General features: G+C 46.6%; 1 protein-coding gene and 1 non-coding gene across 4 annotated transcripts in view; both read left to right on the top strand.

Moving 5' to 3' along the window:
- PDE10A (phosphodiesterase 10A) overlaps window positions 1–27,336 on the top strand; it is a 582,319-nt gene that overhangs the window by 239,855 nt on the left and 315,128 nt on the right. For 2 of the 3 annotated variants that reach the window (XM_061428524.1, XM_061428522.1), the window contains exon 2: window positions 21,791–21,925. In XM_061428524.1, coding sequence (XP_061284508.1) covers window positions 21,877–21,925 — 49 coding nt within the window. In that variant the 5' untranslated portion in view covers window positions 21,791–21,876. Of the gene's footprint in view, window positions 1–13,847; window positions 14,047–21,790; window positions 21,926–27,336 lie in introns of those variants that run through there. The other variant, XM_061428521.1, reaches the window with a different exon arrangement.
- On the top strand, window positions 15,613–15,716 carry LOC133254558 (U6 spliceosomal RNA). The gene has a single exon (XR_009738723.1). It is a non-coding gene; the product is annotated as a U6 spliceosomal RNA (small nuclear RNA).

Genomic DNA, 27,336 nt, shown 5'->3' with positions numbered 1-27,336 from the left:
AAAACAGATTATCCCGTGAATAAGTTCACACACGTGCAGCCAGAAACATAGGAAGAGTCTTTCCCCCTTGCCCAGCTCAAGGAAGGGGTTTTAACCTAAAACAATATAGAAGAAAGTAAATCACCATCCTGCGTGGTCTTCAGAGAAGAGACTTAATAGGCTAGCTTCTTGCTCGCTTTTGCTTTGTATCTCTGACTTTATGGGGCATGGCTGGTGAAGTTTTCAGCAAGACGAGAACAGGGCTTACTAGGATAATTGCAGCGGGAAAGAAAGCATGTCTGTAGCCCTGATCAACAACGTAGGAAGTGGAGGGCCTGCCGTTTCTGGAACAGCGCAGCCTTCCTTGGCACAGAGAACCTGTGGGCTTGAGAGCAGGTGGTGGTCAGTCATCCAGAGAGATGACTGGCATCCCAGAGAACTGTCACGGGGAACCAGGGACCTGAGGGCGAAAATGCCAACAGGCTCCTGTAAGAGAGCTGTCAAAAGGTGAAGGGCTGCCGGGACATCGTGTGGAGTTGGCTTAACCCCAGGAAAACCCTGGGTGGTAAAGCAGGAAGGGAGAGCATGAACTAACAGAAGAGCTAAGGCTACGACAGAGGATGAGATGGCTGGATGGCATCACTGACTTGATGGACGTGAGTCTGGGTGAACTCCGGGAGTTGGTGATGGACAGGGAGGCCTGGCGTGCTGCGATTCATGAGGTCGCAAAGAGTCGGACACGACTGAGTGACTGAACTGAACTGAACTGAAGGCTACGTTACCGTTAGAAAGCTGGTCGAGTTTCTTCAGGTGAGGACACGCTTACCTTCATGTTTCCTGAAAGCCATAGCAAAACAGACAACAGGGTGAGCTAACTCAGAATGAGAGGCTTCTCACTGTGTGGTCCATGCCGTGCCAGGAGTAACTTTCTCATAAAAGAACATTTATTTCCCTGTCATAACTATATCCAGAAAAGTTCATTTTGTGAGTTTCACATAAAGGATCTGAAAACCATGGGCATGTCTTTAGTTTTACCAAAAATGTAGAGGCATTTGCCTAAATGAGAGGATGAGATGGCTGGATGGCATCACCAACTAGATGGACGTGAGTCTGAGTGAACTCCAGGAGTTGGTGATGGACAGGGAGGCCTGGCGTGCTGCGATTCATGAGGTTGCAAAGAGTCGGACATGACTGAGCGACTGGAGCGACTGAACTGAAATGAACTGAAAGGCGTTTACCAAAAACGCCTTTATTGTCTCCTTCTTACCTTGGCCCTTGATACCAGGTGAAAAGAAAATACTGAGTCTCCTGCAGGTCTAGCTCATCATACAGATAATAACTCTTTCTGATCCCTACTGCCTCCTAGGCATAGTGCTAAGTGCCCTAATGCCTGAATGCACACAGCCCTCGGAGTAACACGATGCAGTGTGTCCATCCTGTGGGTAAGGAAACTGAGGCCCGGGAAGGTTAAATGACTCGCTGTTGCTACAGTATTCAGAGTGGCAGTGTTAGGGTTTAAACCGAAGTCTGGGCTTTAGAGGGGAGGCATTTTACTGCTCTGCAGTATTTCCTGGATCAGTAGCACTTGGACAGGGCTTGGAGAATTATCCTTGAGACGCACTCAGACTTTGATCTCACATGACATTTTTATTGGTTTGCTCTTACTGTGTTAAAGTAACTATTAGGTTTTCTCTTTAGAAAATTAGTACGTATTGAGGGCAGCAGTTCATTTTTCCGCTCTTCCAGTTACTAATGCAAAACCCTGGAGTCATCCTTTGCTGACTCTCCTCCAGCCACGCTGGTCTTTGCCGTTCCTCCAGCCCCGCAGGCGCACTCTGCACGCTGTACTTGATGTTGCTGTCCAGTCGCTCAGGTGTGTCTGGCTCTTTGCGACCACATAGACGGCAGACTTGGTGCTTCTGCCCTGACGCCCCTTCCCCAGATAGTCTCAGGGCTCCCTCCTTCAATCCCTTCCTGTCTCTGCTCAAATGCCTGCTTGGCACAGGAGAGTCCAGACCCCTCTCCTGACACCACAAGCCCCTTCCCTGCGTGACTCCTCCACAGCACTCACCACCTGCCTGCCTGCTTGACAGTGGTATTTCTCTCCTGTCTGTCTCTCCCGGGGCTAGGTTTGCCTGTCACATTCTCTGCTACGTCTCTGGGACCCACAGGATGATGGTTCCCTCTGGAGGTGTGGGGTGTAAGGAGGGGAAACCCCAGAGCTTCTGGATTGGGGTAGTATTCTATCACTGGCCTGGATACCTGAATCCTGAACTACTTGCTCACATTTTTGTATGCATGCTGTAGAGAGGATAGTGCAGAAAGCCTTCCGGGATCAGAGGGAGTGATGCCTTTGACAAGGGGACCTCAAATAGAGAAAGACTTCCGAGCAAATGTGGCTTTTGGCTTTCAGTTCAGTTCAGTTGCTCAGTCATGTCTGATTCTTTGTGACCCCATGAACCACAGCACGCCAGGCCTCCCTGTCCATCACTAACTCTCAGAGTTCAGCCAAACCCATGTCCATCGAGTTGGTGATGCCATCCAGCCATCTCATCCTCTGTCATCCCCTTCTCCTCCTGCCCTCAATCTTTCCCAGCATCAGGGTCTTTTCAAATGAGTCAGCTCTTCGCATGAGGTGGCCAAAGTATTGGAGTTTCAGCTTCAGCATCAGTCCTTCCAGTGAACACCCGGGACTGATCTCCTTTAGGATGGACTGGTTGGATTTCCTTGCAGTCCAAGGGACTCTCAAGAGTCTTCTCCAACACTACAGTTCAAGAGCATCAATTCTTCGGCGCTCAGTTTTCTTCACAGTCCCAACTCTCACATCCATACACGACCACTGGAAAAACCATAGCCTTGACTAGACGGACCTTTGTTGGCAAAGTAATGTCTCTGCTTTTTAATATACTGTCTAGGTTGGTCATAACTTTCCTTCAAGGAGTAAGCGTCTTTTAATTTCATGGCTGCAATCACCATCTGCAGTGATTTTGGAGTCCAGAAAAATAAAGTCATGGAACACATCGGTAGAAATAGAGGAGGGGTGTGGAAATGCTGGGAAGGAGTGATTTTCCTTCAGCTTTACCTTTGCTTGTTCTCAGGGTCCCCTACTGTTTTTTTTTTTAACCCATTCTTGAGTTTTGCATGGTCTTGGGTTTTTTTTTTCCCTTGTCTTTTAATTGGAGTGCAACTTCTAGTAATTTTTTCAGAAAACATGTACAGGTGGCATATTATATATAGGTGTGTGTGTGTGTGTGTGTGTGTGTGTATATATATATGTGTATATATATATATATATATGAAAGTCTATCAGCTGCCTTCAAAACACAGCTTGACTGCTCAGGTCATTCGATCACAAACAACAGAAATTTGCTCCACTGTCTCCAGCTTCTGGTGGTACCTAGAAGCCTGCACCTCATCTGGTTTACCCTTAAAATAACCTGAGACTTTTTTCTGCCTAATAATCCATGGCAGGCATGGTTATCTGAGAACAGATATGAACACTTTCAATATTTGCTCTCCCCTTTGCAGTTTTTTTTTTAAATGCTCACCTTTGAAGTTATCACCCCTGTAGACCTAATCAAGCTAATGGTTTTAACACACTTAAGTCAGAGATTTACCAAGACTGATCCCATTAGTACAGTGACCCCCACAAACTTTGGATCCATGTGGCTGGGCCCCAAGGTTACCCACTGAGCGCCCCAGTTAGGTGAGTATTGGGTTACTGCCTCCTAGTGGTAGGAGCAGGTGGTGATTATTTATTCTTGGGCTTCCCTGGTGGCTCAGCTGGTAAAGAATCGGCCTTTAATGCAGGAGACGTGGGTTCGATCCCTGGGTCGAGAAGATCCCCTGGAGAAGGGAATGGCAATCTACTCCACTATTCTTGCCTGTGGAGTCCCATGGACAGAGGAGCCTGGCGGGCTATAGTCCGGGGGTCGCAAACAGTCAGACATGACTGAGCGACTAACTCTTCCACTTTTCACTTGTGTCTCTTCACGCAATCTTTTTTTTTAAAAAGGTTTCTAACTCTCCATGTTTGAAACAATTGCTTTAAATAATTTATCCAAATGTTCTTTTGTTTTACTTTATCTCTTTATGTCTTTAAGTTCGAAAATGAAATCAGGATTAAAAAAAATCTATTGTATTTTGAGTGTTTTGCTTCTGAAGAAGGCTGATATTCAATTTCACTGAAATTGAATTTTCACTGGAAAGCTTTAAATACATGCATTTTCCCTGACCTCTGTTTAATTCACGTCATTCAAAGACAGTTCTTCTTTTATGAAAAATGTTTATAATTATTCCATCATATAAATTAGTCAACACAGAAAGCAGAGTCCCAAAAACTAAGGACTTTGAGATCAACTTGGGCCCTAAAAATCAGAGCTGTTTGGCCCAGGAGGTGGTTTAAGTTTCACTGGGGATGTGAGTGTCTTTGGATGTGGCACAGTCTCTCCCAGGCTGTTCTCTGTTCTTATTCCAGGGTATTTTACATTTTCATGTATCTTCAGTTCAGTTCAGTCTCTCAGTCATGTCTGACTCTTTGTGATCCCATGGACTGCAGCACGCCAGGCTTCCCCGTCCATCACCAACTCCCGAGGCTTGCTCATGTATCTTACCTCCACTTCAAATGGCTTAAAAATGCATTTTGCCTAAATATGTTATCGTTGCAATATCCTTGTTCTTTTTTCTTTTTTTTTTTTTAACTGTTGCAACCCTTCTAGTATTGTCATAGTCATTATCATATCAGCATCGTGGGGGGGTCAATTTTTTGCATGGTGAAAACTGGCGTGTTGGAATTGTAAATGGATTCTTTGTCTTCAGACGTTTCTCAGAACGTGTATTGTTTTGGAGAAACTCTGCGTGGAAGCAGGAGAGCTAATCTTTGTGCTGGGTCAGTGCCAGCACCCACGTCACTCCTGAAGGAGGGGTGAAGCCAGCTCTGAGCTGGCTGACGTTTGTGCCCTCCTCTCCTGGCGTGTGGTGAAACCCACGAGTTTCTTCTTGTGCCCCAGAAGCTGCTCCGTAGGTGCTTAGAAGAGTAGCTGGGCAAAATGAGAGCAACGGTGTTGACTCTGAGACTCCATGAAAGGGTCAGCTGCTCTAATGAGCTTTCAGAGATTCTGCCAGTAGATAACTTCTACTTCAGGGTGCAGGGCCTCAGAAGAAATCCCGCACAAGCAGAGTTCCTGCAAACTGCCGTAGATCTCACTGTCTTATCTTCTCGAAAGTGTGTGTGCTGGGGGTGCATGGGATTCCTTGAATGGTTGGATTTTTGCCTAGTTTTCTGCTAAAGACTAAGGCCCAGTTGTCTGAGAAGAAAACAATTTAAATCCCCTTTGCTTCTTTCTCCCTGCCCCCCATCTCATTTTTGCAAATGTACAAAGCAGCTTTGAATTTTGGTCTTTTCAGCAGCATAAGATGAAAAGCAGCTGGACAAAATAAAATGTCTTCATTTTTCTTTGGAAACATGGGTTATTGAACTTATGTTTCATTAAATAAACAAACAGGCTAAGATTTTTCCTTGCAGTGAATCAAGTGATTGGACAAGAAAGCAAATGATTTATTCATTTCTTTTATAGTTTTTGGTCTCCTGGCCCTCTTCCTCCTATCTGTTCCCTCCAGATTTCCATAAACATTTTGAATTCTTGAGTAGACCACTGTGGCTTCAGCCTTAGGAAAATAACCAATGAGCTGGCTCAGGAGACACTTGCAGGCCATCTGTCAATTTGGGGCCGGCTTTTTTGCAATAATTCCTTCCCGGACCCTGAACTCTCTTCAGGGAAAGGAAGGAAGAGGAAGAGACACGTAGAATTAACTTTTTAAAAATCCCTGGACTCCTGGAAAGGCTCCTTGGCTTCAGTAGGCATGAGTCCCTCCCGATTCACTGGAGGGTGGCTTTTCTCTGACAGGCTCTACATGCTGACCTCTGACGTAAGCTCCTGAGCAAGAATCATGACAAAAAGTTAAGTAAAATTTGGCTGCAACATTAGGATGTGATTCTGAAGAGGAAACGGGTGTCAGTTCTCAAGAACTCTCCTCCGTGTTAGTCACGGCGCTCCTGCGGTCAGCGCTTCTGTGTGAAGTCAGCCTTCAGCTCATCCGGGGGGCCCGGTGCGCGGTCATGGCAGCTGGGAAACCGTGTCCTGGCCGGTGCTGGGCCCACAGCACGGACTCCGGCCCGGAGGCAGGGCGGCTGGAAGGGCAGAGATGCCTCAGCGCGCGCTCCCCTCCGGGGCCACGGAAGGATCCTTTCCCCTGGACTGTCTGTTGACACGATGGCACATTCACCTTTTCTTCTCTCTGTGCCCATCTGCCCTTGGGGTTGCTTTCTGTTTTGCTGGTTTGGAGCACATTTGGGCTTCTCTGTAATCTCTAGTTGGGTCACAAATGAAGTGGAGAACTTTTCCCAGAGCGGAGTTTCGGCTTGTTTTCCTTGAGTAGGCATCTGTTCTTATAAAATACGGTGCTGTGTGTTCAACTCAGCAAGGGAAGTCCTGTGTTATTCTGTGCCCTGATGTCGGGAGGGATGGGTCTGCCCAGAGAAGCTGCTTCTCAGGCCGGGTGGATCCACCGGACACCCCCACCCTGCCTTTTACAGACAAGCCAGCAAGGACGACTGGTCCAGCAGCATTCTGACTTGCAGCCACTGAGCTTTTGCAGGCCTCCTCCCACCAGCTTTCTCCTCATTTTTTTTTAGCCCCGTGGTCATCTCTTCAGGTTTTTGCTGACATTATTTGAATTATGTCATCTGGGTTTATTTTGCTTATTTATAAGACTAGCTGTGTTTGTCACTAAATGTAGAATTTTGAAGATTTTCATCTAACTGTTGAGGATAATTCTTTTCCCCAGGGGAAAACATTTTTTCTGATGTTTCCTCATTCTGTTTTTCCCAACATGATAATGCTTTCCAGTTCTGTAGAGTGTTTCTCAGTTTATGTGTCTGATCGCTTGCGAGGGTAGTGAACCCCTGGAGTTCGGTATGCTTCCTCCCTTGCTTCTTCCAAGAGCCGGAGCACCGCAGGACGTGAGCCTTCTCCTGGCATGTGTTGTCTTCGCTCTGTGAGACCCTGGAAGTGTATCCTGTGAACCGTGTGGCTCCTTGGTTCTTCCTCCCCCTGCCTTGCACGTGCACAGTAGTACAATATATTATATACTTGTCTGTGTTAAATCAAGTAGAAATAGAGCTGTTATTTCCAAGACCATATTCTCAACAGTGGGAGTGAGCCTCTGAAGAAGACAGTTCAGTTCAGTTCAGTTCAGTCGCTCAGTCGTGTCCGACTCTTTGCGACCCCATGAATCACAGCACACCAGGCCTCCCTGTCCATCACCAACTCACGGAGTTCACTCAGACTCACGTCCATCAAGTCGGTGATGCCACCCAGCCATCTCATCCTCTGTCGTCCCCTTCTCCTCCTGCCCCCAATCCCTCCTAGCATCAGAGTCTTTTCCAGTTAGTCAACTCTTCACATGAGGTGGGCAAACTACTGGAGTTTCAGCTTCAGCATCATTCCTTCCAAAGAAGTCCCAGGGCTGATCTCCTTCAGAATGGACTGGTTGGATCTCCTTGCAGTCCAAGGGACTCTCAAGAGTCTTCTCCAACACCACAGTTCAAAAGCATCAATTCTTCCGCGCTCAGTTTTCTTCACAGTCCAACTCTCACATCCATACATGACCACTGGAAAAACCATAGCCTTGACTAGACGAACCTTTGTTGGCAAAGTAATGTCTCTGCTTTTGAATATGCTGTCTAGGTTGGTCATAACTTTTCTTCCAAGGAGCAAGCATCTTTTAATTCCATTGCTGCAGTCACCATCTGCAATCATTTTGGAGCCCCCCAAAATAAAGTCTGACACTGTTTCCACTGTTTCCCCATCTATTTCCCATGAAGTGATGGGACCGCATGCCATGATCTTAGTTTTGTGAATGTTGAGCTTTAAGCCAACCTTTTCACTCTCCACTTTCACTTTCATCAAGAGGCTTTTGAGTTCCTCTTCGCTTTCTGCCATAAGGGTGGTGTCATCTGCATATCTGAGGTTATTGATATTTCTCCTGGCAATCTTGATTCCACCTTGTGTTTCTTCCAGTCCAGCATTTCTCATGATGTACTCTGCACATAAGTTAAATAAACAGGGTGACAATATACAGCCTTGGCGAACTCCTTTTCCTATTTGGAACCAGTCTGCTGTTCCATGTCCAGTTCTAACTGTTGCTTCCTGACCTGCATACACATTTCTCAAGAGGCAGGTCAGGTGGCCTGGTATTCCCATCTCTTTCAGAATTTTCCACAGTTGATTGTGATCCACACAGTCGAAGGCTTTGGCATAGTCAATAAAGCAGAAATAGAAAAATGGAACTCTCTTGCTTTTTCCATGATCCATCAGATGACAGCGCTGATTTCACTCGACTTCTGTAGCTTGAACCAGATGGACAGGGCCCTTCAAAACCCTTGCACTCACAGCTGTCTCATTCACCGGAGAGGTGGATGAGCTGCCACGTCAGATTTTGTAGATAATGGCATGGAACTGGAGGTCCAGCTGGACAATGGTGAAGGTCGGTAGTGGCAGAGAGAGTACATCTTTATGGGAAGCAACAGAAGAAGAACCGGGAGGCAAAAAGGTGGTGGCAGGGGAGGCCTTCAGTCAGACTCTAAGGAGAGATCAGTACAAATGGCTGGCCTTCCCGTAAGTGTCACAGAGCAGAGAAGGGCATCTTTAGGAAGAGGGAGTGAAGAAGCAACCCCGAGCCTTAGGGGTCACCATAACCCGGTCCTCGCGCCTGACTGCACAAGTCTCGTGGATTCTCATGGATTTGGAGCAGGAAAGGACCTGAAATGAACAAGCTGCAGTGTCTCGGTCTTCTGCGTCCCCGGAGAGGGAGCCTGCCTCTGCGGCAGTGAGAAAAACGACCCTGGAATCCGATGTCGTCTCCACGGATGATCAACAGTCTCCAGCTTTCAAGTGTTTGACCTGCTTGACTGCACCCTGCAGTTTTCACTCTGCATTTCCTTCTACCCAGTTATTGGTAATAGAAGTAAACCTCAATTGATGAGAGCCATTTTTCAGTCAATGTGGAAATTTGGACAAACTTCTGTTAATGACACCTGTAAGTATAGCTTAGAGAAATTACAAGGACCTGGTAGGCATGATAAAAGAAACTTTGAAATTATCCTTAAGTGTCTAGATGGATCTCATGAAGACATATTTATATATAAATTACTATTAATATTTCAGGTTAGTAAAGACAAGTTACAAGCCTCAATTCTAGGTAGTCTTTTTCCAACAGTCTTAACAGCCTACCTATTGCTCGGTCAGAATGATAGTTATGGGAATAATAATTTTTCTGATGTTCTTACCACATTTTCACATCTGTAACACTCTTGGTCTCAAAATGGCCCTGAGGAGAACAGTAAAGAATTTAACCTCATTTGATAGATGAAAAACCTATAGAGAAGGAGATTAGACTTCTAGTGTCTTTTCCAAATCCAACATCACCATGCTATGAATTTAAATAAAATCTCCAGTTTTGTATAATGTGTACATGGCAGAGTCTCCCAGCATTAAATCTTCCTCTCGTGACCCTGTATATGCACACAGATTAAGGCCATTTTAAATGGAGTGTTTTGCTAACTAATCTTCAGACTTTTAATTTTGATGAACTATATGCTACAAACATTAAACCTGTAGCATACACCAAAAGCCTGATTAGTCTTGATAGCTTATATAATTCATGGCATGCATTTCTCAGTGAAATAAAATTCTTTTTTTTTCAGTTTCTCTCAGAGGAATTTTATTATTTGAATGAAATTCACAGACTTACCTCCAAGGGAAAATTAAAAAATCAAACTGTTACTTTCTTCCTTGTTTGTTCGTACACCTTCAGCATTGGCTTGAAAGTGAAAGTGTTACTGTCAGTCGTCCGACTCTTTGTGACCCCATGCACTGTAGCCCGCCAGGCTCCTCTGTCCATGGGATTCTCCAGGCAAGAATACTGGAATGGGTTGCCATTTCCTTCTCCAGGGCATCTTCCCGACCCAGGGATGGAACCCAGGTCTCCTGCATTGGCAGGCAGACGCTTTACCATCTGAGCCATCAAGGAAGGCCTATGTGTTTTGATCACTGGGAGATTCAGGATGCACACGGCCCTCTGGGGACTTCTGAGCGTGACAGACGTGGCTTGAATTTCCAGCTCTGCTGCTCCCTGCCTGTGCCCCGGTGAGCACGTCCCTCCGCTGAGTGTGAGCAAGTGAAATTTCGTGTGAAAGAGGACAGTGAAGGCTCATTGTTTTCGCTGGATATGTCATGTTGTAAGCAGAAGGACTCAGAGATCATTGTATACGAGATAGAAAGCACTCACCCCTACCTCCTGAGAAAGCGAAGAAGAGAGAATGCATGTGGAGAAGTGGATGAAGGAGAAACTGAGATGTGTCTGGAGTGAATCTCAAGACTTGTCACTGCCGTCCAGGTGAGAGGTCCACAGCCTCCCCCCGAGGGCACTCTGAACTGCCACGGCTGGTGTGACTGTGGCTCTGGTCAGGTCCGCTTTACAGTCATAGCTGTGTGTTTATCTCCTTGGCTGGACTGTACGTATCCAGAGAGAGGGGGATGAGGGCCTGATCATTCACTCTGTTGTCTAAAGCAGAGGGTGATGTGCCTGGGTTCATGTTTTGTTTATATCAAATCAAGAGGAGTTATTATATATTAATTCAAGTAAAAAGACTGTCCAAACTAAGCTTCTGGGTGCAAAATATAGATTTATTTATTTTGGAACAAATTTTATGAAAGGGTTCATAAGATCAATGGGCTTTGTTGTTTTACCTGCAAAGGTGTGACATAATGTTAACTGATTATCAGTGTGCTCAGCAGGAGGAAAGGCCCTGAACTATATACCTGACTTTGCAAGTGTCTTGCCTCACCTGGTGGTGTTCTGGCATGAATATAAATAAAAACAAACACTTTAACACTTGTGTCATAGTTATAAACCAGTTTTGCAGAATTAGGTCAAAGGAATCGACCTTCCATTTTTCACAGATAATGGTAAACGTAGTAGGAATTTGCTTTGTATCACAGCATTGGGCATGTTTGGAAATAGATTTCCATAAAGTTCATCCAACCTCAACATGAGGTTAATCTGGTACAATTATCTGACATAACCCTGTAATTAATTCTTTACCATTCAAAAAATTGGAGGGCAGTATATTTGATTAAATTTATAAATTTGTTCTCTAACACCCACATAAGAAATCAACTTGGAATCCTTAGGTTTAGAAAAGAGTGTAATGCCCTGAGAACTGTAATTTCAGCACCAAAAATTGGTTGCTAAATGTGACAAGATTGTAATCAACAGTCCTCAGAGGAAATTTTTAACAGCTTTAAGAGTTTCATTAGAGCCTCAGCTTCTCTTAATTTATATATCAGCATCTTTTTGTCTAGACCATACTCACTTTATGTCATTTAACATTACAATCAATGAATTAAAAGAAGTGCAGAAATGTGTAAGGTGGGTGATATTTATGCGCCAGTGAGTTTACAGAGGGGGCTGGCGTGCCTACTGGGTACAGAGATCCCGCTCCTGTGTGACTGAGTGTGGTAGGGAGGGCAGTGAATGTCCTTCCTCTTCTGTTTACTACAAAGAAACTGTTTACCAGAAAAAGCATCTGGATTCTATTGCTTTTTAATTCGCTGTAGATCATGGATGAAGTCTGGAACCACTTACGATGTAAGTGGCATTACAATATGGACAGGAAATAAGGGTGACAAAAAGGCCTCCCCAGAGTTGAGAGGTTCACATTCAACATCCCTCCTAGAAAATTCTCTTGGGTCTTAGTTCACATCCCAAAGTATCAGTAACCTTGAAGCAAATAAAAAGCAATACAGTGTTTTCAAGTTAAGAAGTCACGAATCGGATTGGGGATGACATCATTTCTTACCAAACACTTACATATTTTTGAAGCTTAGTTTCCTAGCTCAAGGTTCAGAGGAAGTGATAGAATACATGAAATCATCAACCCTTCATACTAGAAGTCGGTCTCAGCCAGGGCAAGAAAGCCCTTGTATCTTTGTCCTCCTGTCCTGCCCAACAGGGGCCCAGTTCTCGTCCCTACAGTGCAAGGCAACACATTTTATTTTTGAGTAGCTCAATAGAAAGTTCTTTATAATGAGTCAGTCTCTCTCTCCATATAATTCTTTCAATCTTCTACATTTAAAGATGTCTAGTTGCTGGTTTGCATGGCATTCTTAATTTCTAAGACTACAGATGTTGTGCTTAGTTGCTCAGTCGTGTCCAACTCTTTTGTGACACCATGGACTGTAGCCCGCCAGGCTCCTCTGTCCATGAGATTCTCCAGGCAAGAATACTGGAGTGGGTTGCCATGCCCCCTCCAGGGGATCTTCCCAACCTAGGGATTGGACCCAGGTCTCCCGCATTGCAAGTGGATTCTTTATCATCTGAGCCACCAAGGAAGCCCACGACTACAGATGGTCCCCAGTTTATCATGGTTTGGCTTTCAGTTTTCAGCTTTACAGTCATGTGGAAGTGATGTGTGTCCAGTAGAAACGGTACTCCCAATTTTGAATCTTGATCTTTTCTAGGCAAGGGACGCGTGGTTTGCTCCTCTTCCCTGCTGCCGGGCAGTGAGCTACAGCTCCCAGTCAGCCACGAGATCATGAGGCTGAAAGGCCAATACACTTCCAACTATTCTGTTTTTCACTTTCAATACTGTATTCAATAAACTTCATGAGCTATTCAACACTTATTATAAAACAGGCTTTGTGTTAGATGATTGTGCCCAACTGTAGGCTAATGCACGTGTTCTGAGTATGTTTAAAGCCAGCTAGGCTAAGCCGTGGTGTTCAGTAGGCTAGGTGTACTAAATATATTTTAGACTTAATAGTATTATCCACTGATGATGGGTTTATGGGGAAAGCCCCGTTGTAAGTTGAGGAAGATCTGTAGTTCCAGGAGACGGTACATGCTCTCCCTGTGATTTCTCTTTGCCAATTTCAAGACTGCATGAACACAGCCAGTGGCCTCCTTAATCCCTGGGACTGAGAACAGTAGTGCTTAAGCGGCCAGGCCAGAGCAGGGGATTGGTTGGTGTGGTCTTCCATTTCTTGAGAATGGACTTGCTTTTATTCATCCTAAAATTGTGTCACAACTCCCTAGCTCTTACCAGTCACATCAGGTCATCTGCTGAAATTCCGTGATGGAGCCAAGGACTGCCTCTCCTGAGGACACTCACTTTCACCATACACTCTCGTGAGCTCAGTGTGTTGAGATCTCAGTTGTTAGTTAAGGCGATGGCATTTGTGTTACTTGGTCCATGTAAATATTCCTCATAGCTGAGCTAAATAGGGTACCTGAATTCCATTTTTTTATCTTGTATAACTTATTTTCCCTTTGCTTAGAATTAACCTTGTTTTTTGTGTGCTTTATTTTTTAGCTATATCTGTTTGATTTTTTCCCCCAAATGCTCTAACAGATTTGTCACAGCTAACAAGCCAGTTTCCAAATTTATTTCAAACATGTTTAGAGCTCTCCACCAGCCCCGTGGTCTGTTCGCTTGGAGCACTCTCCCGGCACCTTCGGCTCTGGCCCACTGGAAGGGCCACACCTGTTGCACACTGTGGCCCTGGGAGCTGCTTTCATCAGCAACCTGGGACGTGCCCGGGAGCCCCCTCTACCTCGTGTTTCTCTTTTTGTTGGTTCGTGCCCTCACTTTGTCAGAACCCATTATGTAGTACCTTTCTGACAAAGGGTACCTGGAGTAAACATTTTGAGACTGTGTATGTGTGAAGATTCTTTTTTCCTCCCTCCATTATATTTCCAATGGAAACAGAATTTGAGGTTGAAAACCCGTTTTTGTCTGAGTTCTGGACACTTTGCTTCACTATCTTCTGGTGTCCAGTGAGGTTCTTGAGAAAGAGAACACCATTCTTCCTCCCTTCCCTTTGTCTGCGGCCTCTTCTTCTCTGGGAGCTCTTGGACGCTGTTCTGGATCTCCGCTGATGATAGACTTTAAAATGTTACCCTTGTTTCCTGTCCATACTGTAACGCCACTTACACACTGACATCGTAAGTGGTTCCAGACTCCATCTGTAAAAGCAATAGGGTTGCTTTTTAATTCACTGTGGACCATGGATGGTGTCTGGAACTCTGGGGAGGCATTTTTGGACTCTTTCTCTTGTCCCAGGCATGTGATATGTCAGACAGTTCAGAGACTTACTGGAGAAGGAAATGGAAACCCACTCCAGTCTTCTTGCCAGGAGAATCCCAGGGACAGAGGAGTCTGGTGGGCTACAGTCCACAGGGTCGCACAGAGTCGGTGTCTTTGTGACTGAACAACAATAGCAGAGACTTATATGCTTCAGTCCTGGGTTATTTTCCTTATTATTTCTTCTGTTTTTTTTTTTTCCTGTGTTGAATTAATATTTATATTTTTTATCTTTTCTCTTCTTTAGTTATTTTTGTTCTACTTTTGAGAGTTTTTCAATTTTTTCCCTGAAATTCTCCACTGATTTTTACAGTTTTTAATGTTCTATTTTTCCAAGAATTCTTTACTGTTCTCCAGTTGTTCATTTTATAGCATTCCTTTTACCATGAATGTAATATATTTTCTTCTCTCTCTGAGAATATTATAGTGTTAAGAACTTTTTTTCCTCCTTGTGGTCTCTTTCCAAGGTTCTTTTAACTGCTCGTGATTTTAGCCTCAGTCTTCCATGTTGGAAACTTTCCTTGACTATTGCATTATCCTTCATAATCCTTTCCTACTTAAGAGTGACACCTGAAAAGCAAATTGGCAGCTCCAGTGAAGTGAGAGGGATGTCAGAGATTGTGGTCTGGTGAGCTCTCTGTAGAGTGACTGTATGGGGCGATCTCGGGTGTCAGTACCGGCAGGTCTTGTTTCTGGCACGGTCTGTTCTGGGGAAGAGGCCTCCTGTCTCCTGTCAGGGCAGGGTGGGTGCAGGAGTAGACACTGGAAGCGCACATTCCAGCAGCTGCGTGGGAAGAGGCAGCTTGGGCAGTGTCGGGGCGCCCTGCATACAGAAATGCTGCTTCTTAACTGTGTTCCTGTCGGTCTAGAGCCTCAGCTCTGCCCTCCTCTGTGTGCAGCGTTCTCCATCCTCTCCCCAGTGTGTCTGATTTCAGAGTCTCTCTGCTTTAGTTTGTCCCAAGAATAAATCCTTTGCTTCTTCTAGGGATGGGGGAAAGTGTCTGCAGGTCTGGACTCTCGATGTAAGGCTTTCAAACCAACCCCCTTGTATGAATCAATATCTAATTTCTTTGAAATGTCTTCATTATGGCTTCCATCTGTAAATTATGGAAAATTGATAAGAGGACCTAAAAATCTTGCTATGTTCCTGTTGGTTTGTCACTGAGAGTGGGAAAGACATTGGCATAAGCCTGGAGAATAATTATAGAACATGTGTGAGTCAGGGTCAGAACCTTAAGGAAACGCTTCACTGCGAGTGGAGGAGGCAAAGTTGGGCTTAAACAGTGACAGTTAAAGCATCTGGTGGAGCCAGGATAAATACGTTGAATCCTCAAGTTAGTGAGAGCGTTTATTACTATAAGTGTATCATAAACAGTCTTATTTTCGTATACTTATGTTAATGCATTTCTTCCAAGGATTTTGTTTCAGTGCTTGGTTTGGCAGAACGTGTACTAAAATTGGAACTTAGAGAAGAATAGCATGGCTTATGTGCAAGGATGACAAGTAAATTTCTACTATATTTCACATTTTCAAAAAATTAACTCAACATTTACCAAGGGCCTAACCATATAGGTTAAAACTATAAAACTCTTAAAAGAAAATAAAAAGAAAACTTTATGACCTGGATTTACAGTGATTTCCTGGGTATGATTCCAAAAGCATAGATGACAGTGAAAAAGGGACAATTGGACTTCATCAAAATTTGAAAGTTTTCATTTTAGTTTTGGGCACAATAGACAGAGTGAAAAGGCAGCCCGCAGGATGGGACAGAATATTTGCAAATCATGTATCTGATAGTGGATTGCCATCCAGACTGTATAAAGCACACCTGCAACTCAACAACAACAAAAATCAATCCGATTAAAAAATGGACAAAAGACTTGAATAAACATTTCTCTGAGGAAGGCATACTAATGTTCAGTAAGCACATGAAAAGATGCTTAACATTAGGAAGCATTAGAGGAATACAGATCAAGACCAAAATGAGATACCACTTCATATCCCTCAGAATGACTGTTTTTTTTTTTTTTAATATATAAAAAGGAAAATAAGAAAAGAACAAGAGCTGCTGAGGATATAGAAATGTTGGACCCTCGTGAAATGTGGATGGGAATGTGAAAATTATCCAGCAGCAGTGGAAAATAGTGTGATGACTCTTCAAAAATATATGATCCAACAATTTCACTTCTGGAAGTATACCCGAGAGACATGAAGGCAGAGTTCAAAGAGATAGTTGTACATGCCTATTTATGTTCACAGTTGCCAAAAGGTAGAAGCGACCCAGGTGTCCATCAAGGGATGAATGGATGAAAGAATGTGGCTATATCCACTCAGTGGAATATTCTTCACCTTAAAGAGGCCGGGAATTCTGACACATACAACAACATAGATGAAGCTTGGGCAATATGTTAAATGAGATAAACTTAAGTTGCAAAAGGACAAATACTGCATGATTCCACTCAAAATTCCCAGAGTAGTCAGGTTGACAGAGATGGAAAGCAGATTGGTGGTTCCCAGGGCTCGAAGTGGAAAGCCTGGGGGGTAGCTTTCAGTGGGCCCAGAGCTTCAGTTTGGGAACATGAAAAGACTTTTGGAGACAGCCTGTGATCACGTCTGTATAGCAAGGTGAGCGCGCTTAACACTTTCAAGAGATCCGCCTTAGGCTCATGGAGTCTGGAGCTCGGCTTTAATAACAGAAGAAGCAGCTGGTGACGACACGGACTTTTACACTTTGGACAGTGAACCAAACACTTTTAAAAGGTAAAAATGGTAAAGTTTTATGGTAAAAGTTTGTGTGCGTATGCACCGAGATTTTAAAAAATTTCAAGTTAGGAATAGCCATTAAAAAGAAAACATTTGCGTTCCCAGGTATTTCATCTTGCTCAGATGTTCAAAACCGTCTTGACAGATGTTCAAAACCGTCTTGAGTGCCTCCTCTCTCTTAGTTTTCTTCATGACAGAGTTCTTTCTGTCTTCACCCATCGCTTCCTTTTTCCTAAATGCACAAAGATCTGTCTTCCCTCCTTCCCTGAGGCATAATAACATCTTCCTCCTCATCCAGTTGCTCACACAGCAGCTAGGCTCTGCACCCTGACTGCTCGTCCATAAACGTGAATCCCTGTCGTCACCAGCTTCTCCTTCCCTTATTAAAGCCGAGCTCCAGGCTCCATCAGCCTGAGGCAGATCTCTTCCAGCACATTCTCCACACAGGCCTCATCCTGCCCGCTCTGCTTCGCATCTCCAAGCATCCGCTCTTCTCAGAATGCCTCCCACCTCACCTCCACGCCCTGCCCCGAGCGCTCCTGAAACTGCTTCCTGAGGCCTGGCCCTCTGAAAGCCGCTGATGGCCAGGGACAGCGCTGCTTCCACGGTCCTCACGGGGCACCAGGTCCTGCACAGCGGGACTCGCCTCTCAGCGTGCCTGCGGCTCGTGTTCCATCCTGAAACACCCCCTCTCGTGCCTTGCCCTGCTGGGTGCCTGAGCTCATTCAGAAAATAAAGGAAAACGGAGGAGCTGCTTTTGTAAAGCAGCCATGCTGTGAATTTCACAAACTGAATCGATTGTAAATAAATTGTGCATTTTACAGTTGTGGAAATTTACCACCCTGGCCTCGGTGCCCTGTTGTCGGAAAGACTCCCTGACTGTTGGTGGGTGCAGAGTGCAGGCCTGGCACCTGGGCACCTGGTTTCTGCAGTCTGGATGAGAACATGCTCCGTGGTCTTCCTGCTAGAACTCGGCTCTTCCGAGCTTTGTCCTCCGCGGGTGAAGTTACTTACTCTGTGGCTTCGTCCCTAAGCGGACGGCCTGCCATAGTCAAGGAGCCTGCGTTTCCTCAACTCCCAGGAATGGTGTAGAGAAGGAAGGGAAACCTGAGTGCTCTGGTGGAAGAGGCTAAGGCTTTTGTGCTAGTCACTCAGTCGTGTCTGACTCTTTGTGACCCCATGGACTGTAGCCCACCAGGCTCCTCTGTCCCTGGGATTCTCCAGGCACGAGTACTGGAGTGGGTTGCCATTTCCTTCTCCAGGATAAGGCTGGGTAGAAAGCAATTTGTAAGAGTAACCTGAGTTAGTCCAGAGTGAAGGATACAGGTGCTGGGAAATCAGGCTGGACTCCCACAATTTCAGAATGCAGAGAGCGGCTGCCCCCAGAAGCAGCCCCCACTGTTCTAGAGCCATTGGATCATCCCTGCTTTCTGTCAGGCAGCTTTGTCTTGTCTTCTTTCTGGGCCCTGATCCATCTGGCTGGCCTTCCATGCGGCCAGGCTCTCACTCTCTGAAAGAGGCTTGGCGTGTTTACGTGTGTGTGCATGTGTGTGCATGTGTGTGTATGTGTGAATGTGTGTGTCCTCGCTTGTCATGTCTCCCCCTTCTCCTCTTGGAATCCGATACTCCTCTGCATGTCTTTTCTCCTTCAGGAAAACGTGGTCTTTTCAGTGGCTCCAAAACACAGCCTTCCTGGAATCTGCTGAATGGTTTATTTGGAGGGAAATGCCTAAATTCGAGATTGGCTTAAATTTAGACGATCTTTATCAATGCATGTGCAGCTTCTGCTGGCTGATTGTCAAGTCTGTGTGCGGCATGTTGTTTAGGACTAATGTTTTTCATCTTATATTAAAAAACTTTAAACGCTGGTTTTCATCCATATAAAAATGGGGCTGCTTATCTCAGAAATGTTTGTCATCTGCGTCCCTCAGCTTCTGCAGGTTTGAGCACTCCGGTGCCGTTTTACGCCTTCTCAGTCTCTCTCCACTGCCCCCTGTCCTCAGGACTACCAGCCTCTGCCGCTTCAAGCCCATCCCCACCTCCGCCCTGTGCCCACAGCCCATGTGTGGGCCTGGGCTCCTGCCAAGGGCGGATCACCCTGCTGGTCTGGCCCCAGAGCTCCCAGTCTCTGCTCATCCGAGCTTTGCAGGGAAGAGCAGTCACCCCTAGGTGCTCTGCTGACCTACCTGCTGGGCATCACTGGAGCCCAGCGCAGCACCCTCTGTGCTCACACACACACCTTCTTATGTGCCCATCGCTTGTGTGCAGAACAGTGACTCTCTGCAGCCCCCAGCCCTGGACTGAATCCAGATGGTCACAGCAGACTCCTGAACATGTCAATCAGTGGATTGCTCTCAAGGGCCCCAGAGGCCCCCTCTGTGATCCAGTTCCTGTTTCCCCTAGTCTGACAACCAGCTTGTCTGTGCCTATAGCGCAGTCCTGGAAACTGTCCCAGCTGCAGGCAGGGAGAGTCCTGGTCAGGACAGGGAGGTGTCGCCTGCCCCCCCTGTCTCAGCTTTTCAGGAGAAGGGCACCTCCTGCTGACCCGTGATGTCCTGGGTCTTAGCCACTGTCTATTCCTCTTATTTTAGAAAGAAACTTTGGCTCTGCTCTTTTAGACACATATATCATTAGAATATCCTGAAATTTTAAGGGAACATATGTGATCTATTATGGGCTTCCCAGGTGCTGCCTACCAACGCAGGAGGCATAAGAGACGTGGGTTCAATCCCTGGGTCAGGAAGTCCCCCCAAAGAAGGGCACGGCAACCCACTCCAGGATTCTTGCTTGGAGGATCTCATGGACAGAGGAGCCTGGCAGGCTGCAGTCCATGGGGTTGCAAAGAGTCGGACACGACTGACGTGACTTAGCACACACGCAAGTACGCGTGATCTATTACACCACGCAAGCCTGGAGACTGGAGGGGTCAGGAAGGCAAAGCTGGGGGTGCCCCACGCCCGGCCCTGCCCTGCCTGCCGGTTCACATCGCTGCTGCCTGGTGGGCTCTCCGCATGAAAGAGGCAGTGCTCATGACCCTGCGTCGAGCCCGTAGCGTGACTCTGGTATGAGGCGTGTGATGTTACCTGTCTGTGCTGCGTGGGGACACTGAAGCTCAGACTAGGATGCTAGTCGTCCGACTCCAGCATTTGCTCCATTCTGTGTTTTCGTTTCCACACTACTCTAATTACTCAAAATGTTATGCTGGTGGTTTCACGGGTGCATACATGTATCCCGATTTATTCAAGTGCTGTGTTTAAATACGGGCAGTTTAGGTGTCAGCTATGCCTTCGTGAAGCTGTCTTAAAATAATTCACATGTATAAATGTCTATTACATATCAGAAGTCCTCCTTTCACCAATAAAACATTCTAGAATCTGTACGTAGGACTTAAAAATTCCTTACAGTCGAGTGTTGATGGTTTTGCACTTCAGACATCTGTGACCTTGGCTTTCCTGTTAGTTATTTATATGTGAAAGGTGAGAATAGCAAGCCAGAGACCCACGGACGCTGCACGCACACGTCTTAATGCCTGAAGTCCTGGCTCTCCCCCGGCCCCCCTCCCTGCTGCGAACGGCACGGAGAGGGCCGGGCTGACGGCTGAAGAGGACGCCTTTGCCGTGCTTCTGGGCTTGTTTGCTCCCGTGTCTCTTCGTCTTCGGCCCCCTTTGCCCCTCTCCTCAGTCCTTGCCTTTCCCCAGCGCGCAGTGCCCAGGTCTTCTGCCCGTGCTGCTCAGTGGTCCCCGCTCCTTCGTGGTCCTACGGAAGCGCTGGGCCCTGAGGTCTGACTCTAGAAAAGTGCTCTCCAGCCTTGTTGACTACGACGGCGGTCACTGGCTCAGCTCTGGCCTGTGGAAATGCCAGGGCCGTGGGCAGCTCCCACTGGATAACTGGACCTCTGTCCCATCCCTACCACTCTGGAAAGCCATTCCGATTGCAAATGAGAGATGAACCTGCCTCTTCTAATTGATTTTCAAGAAAAGGCCAAACTGTTATTACTAAAAATCATATTTACTGTAACAAGTTACTTTCAACAGAAGAAGAGCTGAAGTTGCAAACTCCCCCAAGCCACTTTGGTATTTTTCAAAGCCAGCAGGTTCTTAATAGAGGATGCCATTGGGACCCAGTGGTTAAAGCTGGGTGAAGGGTGAAGGGAAAGTGAAACTGTTAAGTCTCTCAGCCTCATCCAACTCTTTGTGACCCCGTGGACTGCAGCCCTCCAGGCTCCTCTGTCCATAGAATTCTCTGGGCAAGAATGCTGGAGTGGATAGCCATGCCCTTCTCCAGGGGATCTTCCCAACCTAGGGATTGAACCCACATCTCCTGCACTGCAGGCAGGTTCTTTACTGTCTGAGCCACCAGGGAGTGAAAGGTACAGGGCACCTTTCCTGTCTCCCTCTCCCCAGGTACCTTATAGATGAAGTAATTCTCAGGCCAAATCCTGCAGCTGAGACAGACCTTTGTCAGGGAGTGGGCACAAAGGCACACAGAGAGTCATCTGCCTGCGGTTAGAGACTTTCAGGGAGGCCCATTCCTGGTTGTAGTGGCATGTTTCACTGGGGGGGAGGGTGTGTGTGTGTGTGTGCTCAGTCTCTCAGTTGTGGTTGACTCTTTGCGACCCCCTGGACCATAGCCACAGGCCCCTCTGTCCTTGAAATTTTCCGGGCAAGAATACTGGAGCAGGTCGCCACGCCTTCCTGCAGGGGCTCTTCCCCACCCAGGGACAGAACCCACCTCTCTCGCGTCTCCTGTACTGGCAGGCAGACTGTATACCACTGCACACCTGGGAAGTCCCACGCCTCGCTGTTCATCGACATTAACACCGTCTCCTCTTGTTCTCTCCAGCCAGCTGCCTCCCTTTCACACTGAAGAGCGGGAGCAGAGGACCCGCTTTGCTGACCCTGAGAAGCAGGACAGACCCCCAGGAGCAGATGAGCCATGAGCCAGCGGAAGGCGGCCTGGACGCCTGCGATGCCTCAGGTACGAAGGAAGGCCTGCTGTGACGCGCCCCCTCCCCTCAGCCTGTCTCCCCCTTCTCTGAGAACCCCTCTTCATTCGAGCGGGGGCTTCGTGGACAGTGGCCAAAAAAGCTGTGCACAATTGGGAGAGAGATGGGCACGGTTGATGTTAGTGTGGTTCCCAGGAATGCAGGCAGCCTGACATGAATTTTCTAGAAAACCTGCGTGGCTTTTGGCTCTTTCACTTCCTTTTCCCATGTTTGAAGGTCTGTTTGACCAGTATGCTTGCTCTTTATCTCTTTGATTTTAAGGTTAGGTCAGGCATGCTCTTCACTGAGTAGATAGCGTGGGTGCTGGTGCCGCAGGGACTGACAGGCGCTGAGAAGCCGTGTGGTGGGCGAGCTCGTGGCTGGGGTCTCCTAGGAAAGTGCCGGGTCCCACTGAGGAGTGAGCCCTGCGGCCTCTGGAACCCGGTGCGCCTGCGGGGGCTACGGGGGCGGGAGGCCAGGCGAGGGGGACTAGAGGCCGAGAAAGGGGAGCCTTTCCAGGAGAAAGCGAGCAGGTGACAAAGGGCCTGGAGAGCGGAGGGCAGGGCTGGGCAGCGTGGGCCCCGCGCGGACCTGTGGGAGAGCTGTTCCCAGCGGGGCCGGGCCGGGGGCTGTTGGGGGCGGGCCCAGGCAGAACGTGGGGCTGTTGGGGGGGCCCAGGCAGAACGTGGGTCTGTCGGGGGGGCCCAGGCAGAACGTAGGGCTGACGGGGGGGCCCAGGCAGAACGTGGGGCTGACGGGGGCGCCCAGGCAGAACGTGGGGCTGACGGGGGGGCCCAGGCAGAACGTGGGGCTGATGGGGTGGGCCAAGGGCTGACAGAGTTGGGGGGGTGCCCAGGCAGAACGGTGGGCACGGAAGGCAGCAGGCGTGGAGCACTCTTGCCGTGGGGTTTGGTTCATAGAACAAGGAGGTAGGATGATAAGCGGTCAGGGAGGTGGGGTCAGAAGGGTTTGTTTACTCTTAATTTATTTTAATATGGGGCCAGGCAGAGTGACTGAACCCTCTCCGTCTCCGTAGCAAACTCTGTCATCCTCTAGCCAGGTGGAGATCGCCTCCGATCTATAGAAGTCTCCAGAGCAAGATCTATAGTTTCCCTTCAGCCTTAATCATAGGAAAAAAGCTGCTTATCCCACCAGTCAAGATGCCTCGAAGAAAAAGCAGTGCCAGCCAGCTGCAGACAGTTAGACACACACACACACACACACACACACACACGTGCAAAGTCAAGTCTAACGTCAAATACAAGTCCAGTGTGGAAACCAGTCACAGCGTCTTTACATTATTGGGTAGCCACTTGCCCTCTGTGGCTACTGTAATTTAAATTCATCAAAGGTCAATGGAATTAAAAATTCAGTTTCTCAATCATACCACCGCATTAGCAGTGCTCAGTGGCCGCACGTGGTGAGTGGCTACTCAGAGAAGAGTGCAGAAGCAGTCTGTTTACACAGCACATTCTGGGGGCCAGGCTGCTGAGAGTTCTCCCACAAAGGCCTGTGTGAAACAGTGAAAGTGTTAGTCGCTCAGTCAAATCCAACTCTTTGTGACCCCATGGACTGTAGCCTGCCAGGCTCCTCTATCCATGGAATTCTCTAGGCAAGAATACTGGAGTGAGTGGGTTGCCATTTCCTTTTCCAGGGGTTCTTCCCGACCCAGAGACTGAACCCAGGTCTCCTGAATTGCAGGCAAATTCTTTATCGTCTGAGCCACCAGGGAAGCCTAAGGAAAAATTAGCCTGGAAGAAGAGGAAATATTCATTGGAAAAGGGAGCAAAGCAAGCTGAAAAGGGATTTGTCAATCCTGAATGAGAAACATAGCGAAAGCCATACCATACACTGGAAGATTTAGGAGACAGGAAATCTTAGGTTGCCTCTGTGAATTGCAGAGGTGAACCCCAAATCAACAGCTATTAATACTAACCAGTTTATTGTAAGAGAAGAAAATTGAACACAAAAAGTCAGTAAAAATATAATAAAGGCAACTCCAACAATAATACTTCAACTTTTTGCTTGTAATTCAATTATTTGAAACTCAGTACAGGATGCCCTAGAAGCTGAGACTGTGTGGTGATCCACAGAGAAGCTTCCTGTCCTCCACCCTGAGGCGTCCTGAAGCACAAGGCTCATTAGCACATTCCATGTGACCCGGAGGCTCAGGGAGGCTAGCTTCCTCAAAGGACGAGTGGAAGGGGGGCCTCTGAGTCCGGGATCCACGCTGTCTCTGGGACGTTGGTGGGCAGGGCCCTGGCCAGGGTCTGGGCGCCCTGAAACTTGGTTCTGAGCAGAGAGGAATGGTCTGTACAACCCTGTTTTGGAGAGAATCAGCAGGGCTGGGGAGCCACTGTGCAGCCTGGGGCAACCTGGCTCAGGGGCCAGCGATCCAGCCATGGTATTTGCTCATGACATCTATAAGCACCATTTCAGCTACATTTGGGGTCAAATAGGATTTTCTGGGCTTCTGCCCCAGCAATTCCCATAATTTTAAGGCTGCTATTTCCATGGAGATATATTTCGTGTTTTAAACAATTGACTTGAAATAAACTTTAGAATTTCAACTTTTATATGTTAGCATTCCTAGTTAGGATTACAGTGTTAGCATTTGTCAAAGGCTTAAGCAAATTCTGAACTACTTACCCTAATAGGGATAGCCCTGGGGTTAAGTCTAAGAATAGTCTCTCAACATTTTAAAACTCTTGAAAAATTTGCTTTTCTGGAATGAAATCATGTAAATTGTCATACATGAGTCTTTATTTCTCTAATGTCTTCATGGTGAATGAAAATCAGATTTTAATATTGTTTCCAAAGAATCCTTTCATCAGGTAATGAGAACTAATTCTCTACCACAGTTTCTCTCCTTTTTTTGTCATGGCTACCATGAAGCTTCTAGAAGGATGGATTGATTTAATCATAGTCTTTGAAGTTTTAACGGGAGGAAAGTTTAACACTGAGGCTAAAGAGAGTTATTGGGATCAAGTGAGAGAACAGGATGGAGGTTGGGGGGGACAGGGCCTCTGGATCTGACTCTGGTTCAAGCCCTGTTCTCAGCCAAGAAGGATGAGACACTGATCTTTGTCAGTTACCCTACATAAATAAGTATTCAGTTCAATTGTTCAACTGTGTCTGACTCTGTGTGACCCCATGGACTGCAGCACGCCAGGCTTCCCTGCCCATCACCAACTCCCAGAGCCAATTCAAACTCATGTCCATTGCGTCAGTGATGCCATCCAACAATCTCATCCTCTTTTGTCCCCTTTTCCTCCTGCCTTCAATCTTTCCCAGCATCAGGGTCTTTTCCAGTGAGTCGGTTCTTCACATCAGATGGCCAAAGTATTGGAATTTCAGCTTCAACATCAGTCCTTCCAATGAATATTCAGGACTGATTTCCTTTAGGATTGACAGGTTGGATCTCCTTGCAGTCCAAGGGACCCTCAAGAGTCTTCTCCAACACCACAGTTCAAAAGCATCAAATAAGTATTCATGTTGGGTAATTGACTGCCATCTCAAGTAGTTATCAGAGGACCAGTTGACTTGTAACAATGACAGTCTCTTTCTAGTAACCAGAATCTTCCTGTCTGTAATCCATGGAAACCTCTTTCCTGATACTGAGATGTCTAGGAAGCCAGAATAGCAGTGAGGATTTGCTTAGGGATGCAGAGTGAAGGTACAGGGCGATCGCATCCTGAAGGACGCTTCCCTAGACCATGGTAACATCACCCGGTGCACCTGCTGCCCCACTGAGAACATTGTCTGGTGACGGGGATGCTCTTGTTCTCAGACTTTTATTTTTCCCCTCCCTACTAAGCTGAGCACCACTCAAGTGGGCTTTTCTGAAACTACTGCACCATGTCAGCTGTCCATCCATCCACATCTTTCTGGATGTGTCTCTGTCACCAGTGTTAGAATGCTGTATGAGGAGGAGGATGGCCATCCCACTGGGAGGACAGGCATCCCATTACCTCTGCATTCCAGGGGGACCACAGCTTGCCTGACTCTTTCTTGGGTCACCTGTGTTACTGTTCTAGTCAATCTTAACTCTTTTTGGAGGTGGGGAACTCACATGGTAAATTGAAACTCCTGAGCTTGTCAATGTTTAAATGAAGGGTTCCTCTTAGCAAATGATTTAAAAATTTTACAGTATTGGTTTTGCTGTACATCAACATGAATCTGCCACGGCTGTACACGTGTTCCCCATCCTGAACCCCACTCCCACCTCCCTCCCCATGCCATCTCCCAGAGGAATGGTATGGGGAGGGAGGGGGGACCCCATACGAGCCCCTTGTATGTATGACCCCATACAAGCCCCAAGCATCTTGCATCCTGCATCAAACCTGGACTGGCGATTCATTTCTTATATGATATTATACATGTTTCAATGCCATTCTCCCAAAACATCCCACCCTCTCCCTCTCCCACAGACTCCAAAGACTGTTCTATACATCTGTGTCTCTTTTGCTGTCTCACATACAGGGTTATCATTACCATCTTTCTAAATTCCATATATATGCATTAGTATACTGTATTGGTGTTTTTATTTCTGGCTTACTTCACTCTGTATAATAGGCTCCAGTTTCATCCACCTCATTAGAACTGATTCAAATGTATTCTTTTTAATGGCTGAATAATACTCCATTGTGTATATGTACCACAGCTTTGTTATCCATTCGTCTGCTGATGGACATCTAGGTTGCTTCCATGTCCTGGCTATTATAAACAGTGCTGCGATGAAAATTGGGGTACATGTATCTCTTTCGATTCTGGTTTCCTCAGTGTGTATGCCCAGCAGTGGGATTGCTGGGTCGTATGGCAGTTCTGTTTCCAGTTTTTTAAGGAATCTCCACACTGTTCTCCATAGTGGCTGTACTAGTTTGCATTCCCACCAGCAGTGATTTTTAGTTATCATCTTAGTAATCCACAGGCAGTTGTGATATTTTTAAAGTCATGAGGCATCTTTTCTAAAAACACACCCCATATTTTACCTTTTATCAAAATTGTCTAGTATGTAAATTTTAATAGCCATCTTTTATATCAAAAGATCAAAACCCAAAAACTGTGTATGAATATTTTCCGGCTGAAGGTCTACTTACTGTCAATTGTATTTGATATCACTCAATTCTATAAAACAGATTATTTGAATAAGTTCCTGAGTTCATGGACTCTGCCTCACCACCCAAAAAGCATTTTTTAGAAGACTACTCTGCTTTTGGCATCATGCGAGGGGCTCCGGGAACATGGTGAAGCCTAAAGCCATCTCTGTGCTTTGAAAAGTTTTCTGTTTGAAATGTTGCAAGAATTCCTGAGAAGCCACCTGCTGCAGCGTCAGGATTGCACTTGCCCATGAGGACAGTAGGGTCCACAGGGAAAAGAGGACGATTGCTGAAAGGAGGTGATC

This window comes from Bos javanicus, chromosome 9 (assembly GCF_032452875.1).
Source record: "Bos javanicus breed banteng chromosome 9, ARS-OSU_banteng_1.0, whole genome shotgun sequence".
Classification (NCBI taxonomy): domain Eukaryota; kingdom Metazoa; phylum Chordata; class Mammalia; order Artiodactyla; family Bovidae; genus Bos; species Bos javanicus.
The sequence above is the reverse complement of the archived record's forward strand: the minus strand, read 5'-3'. Positions and strand labels throughout refer to the sequence as shown.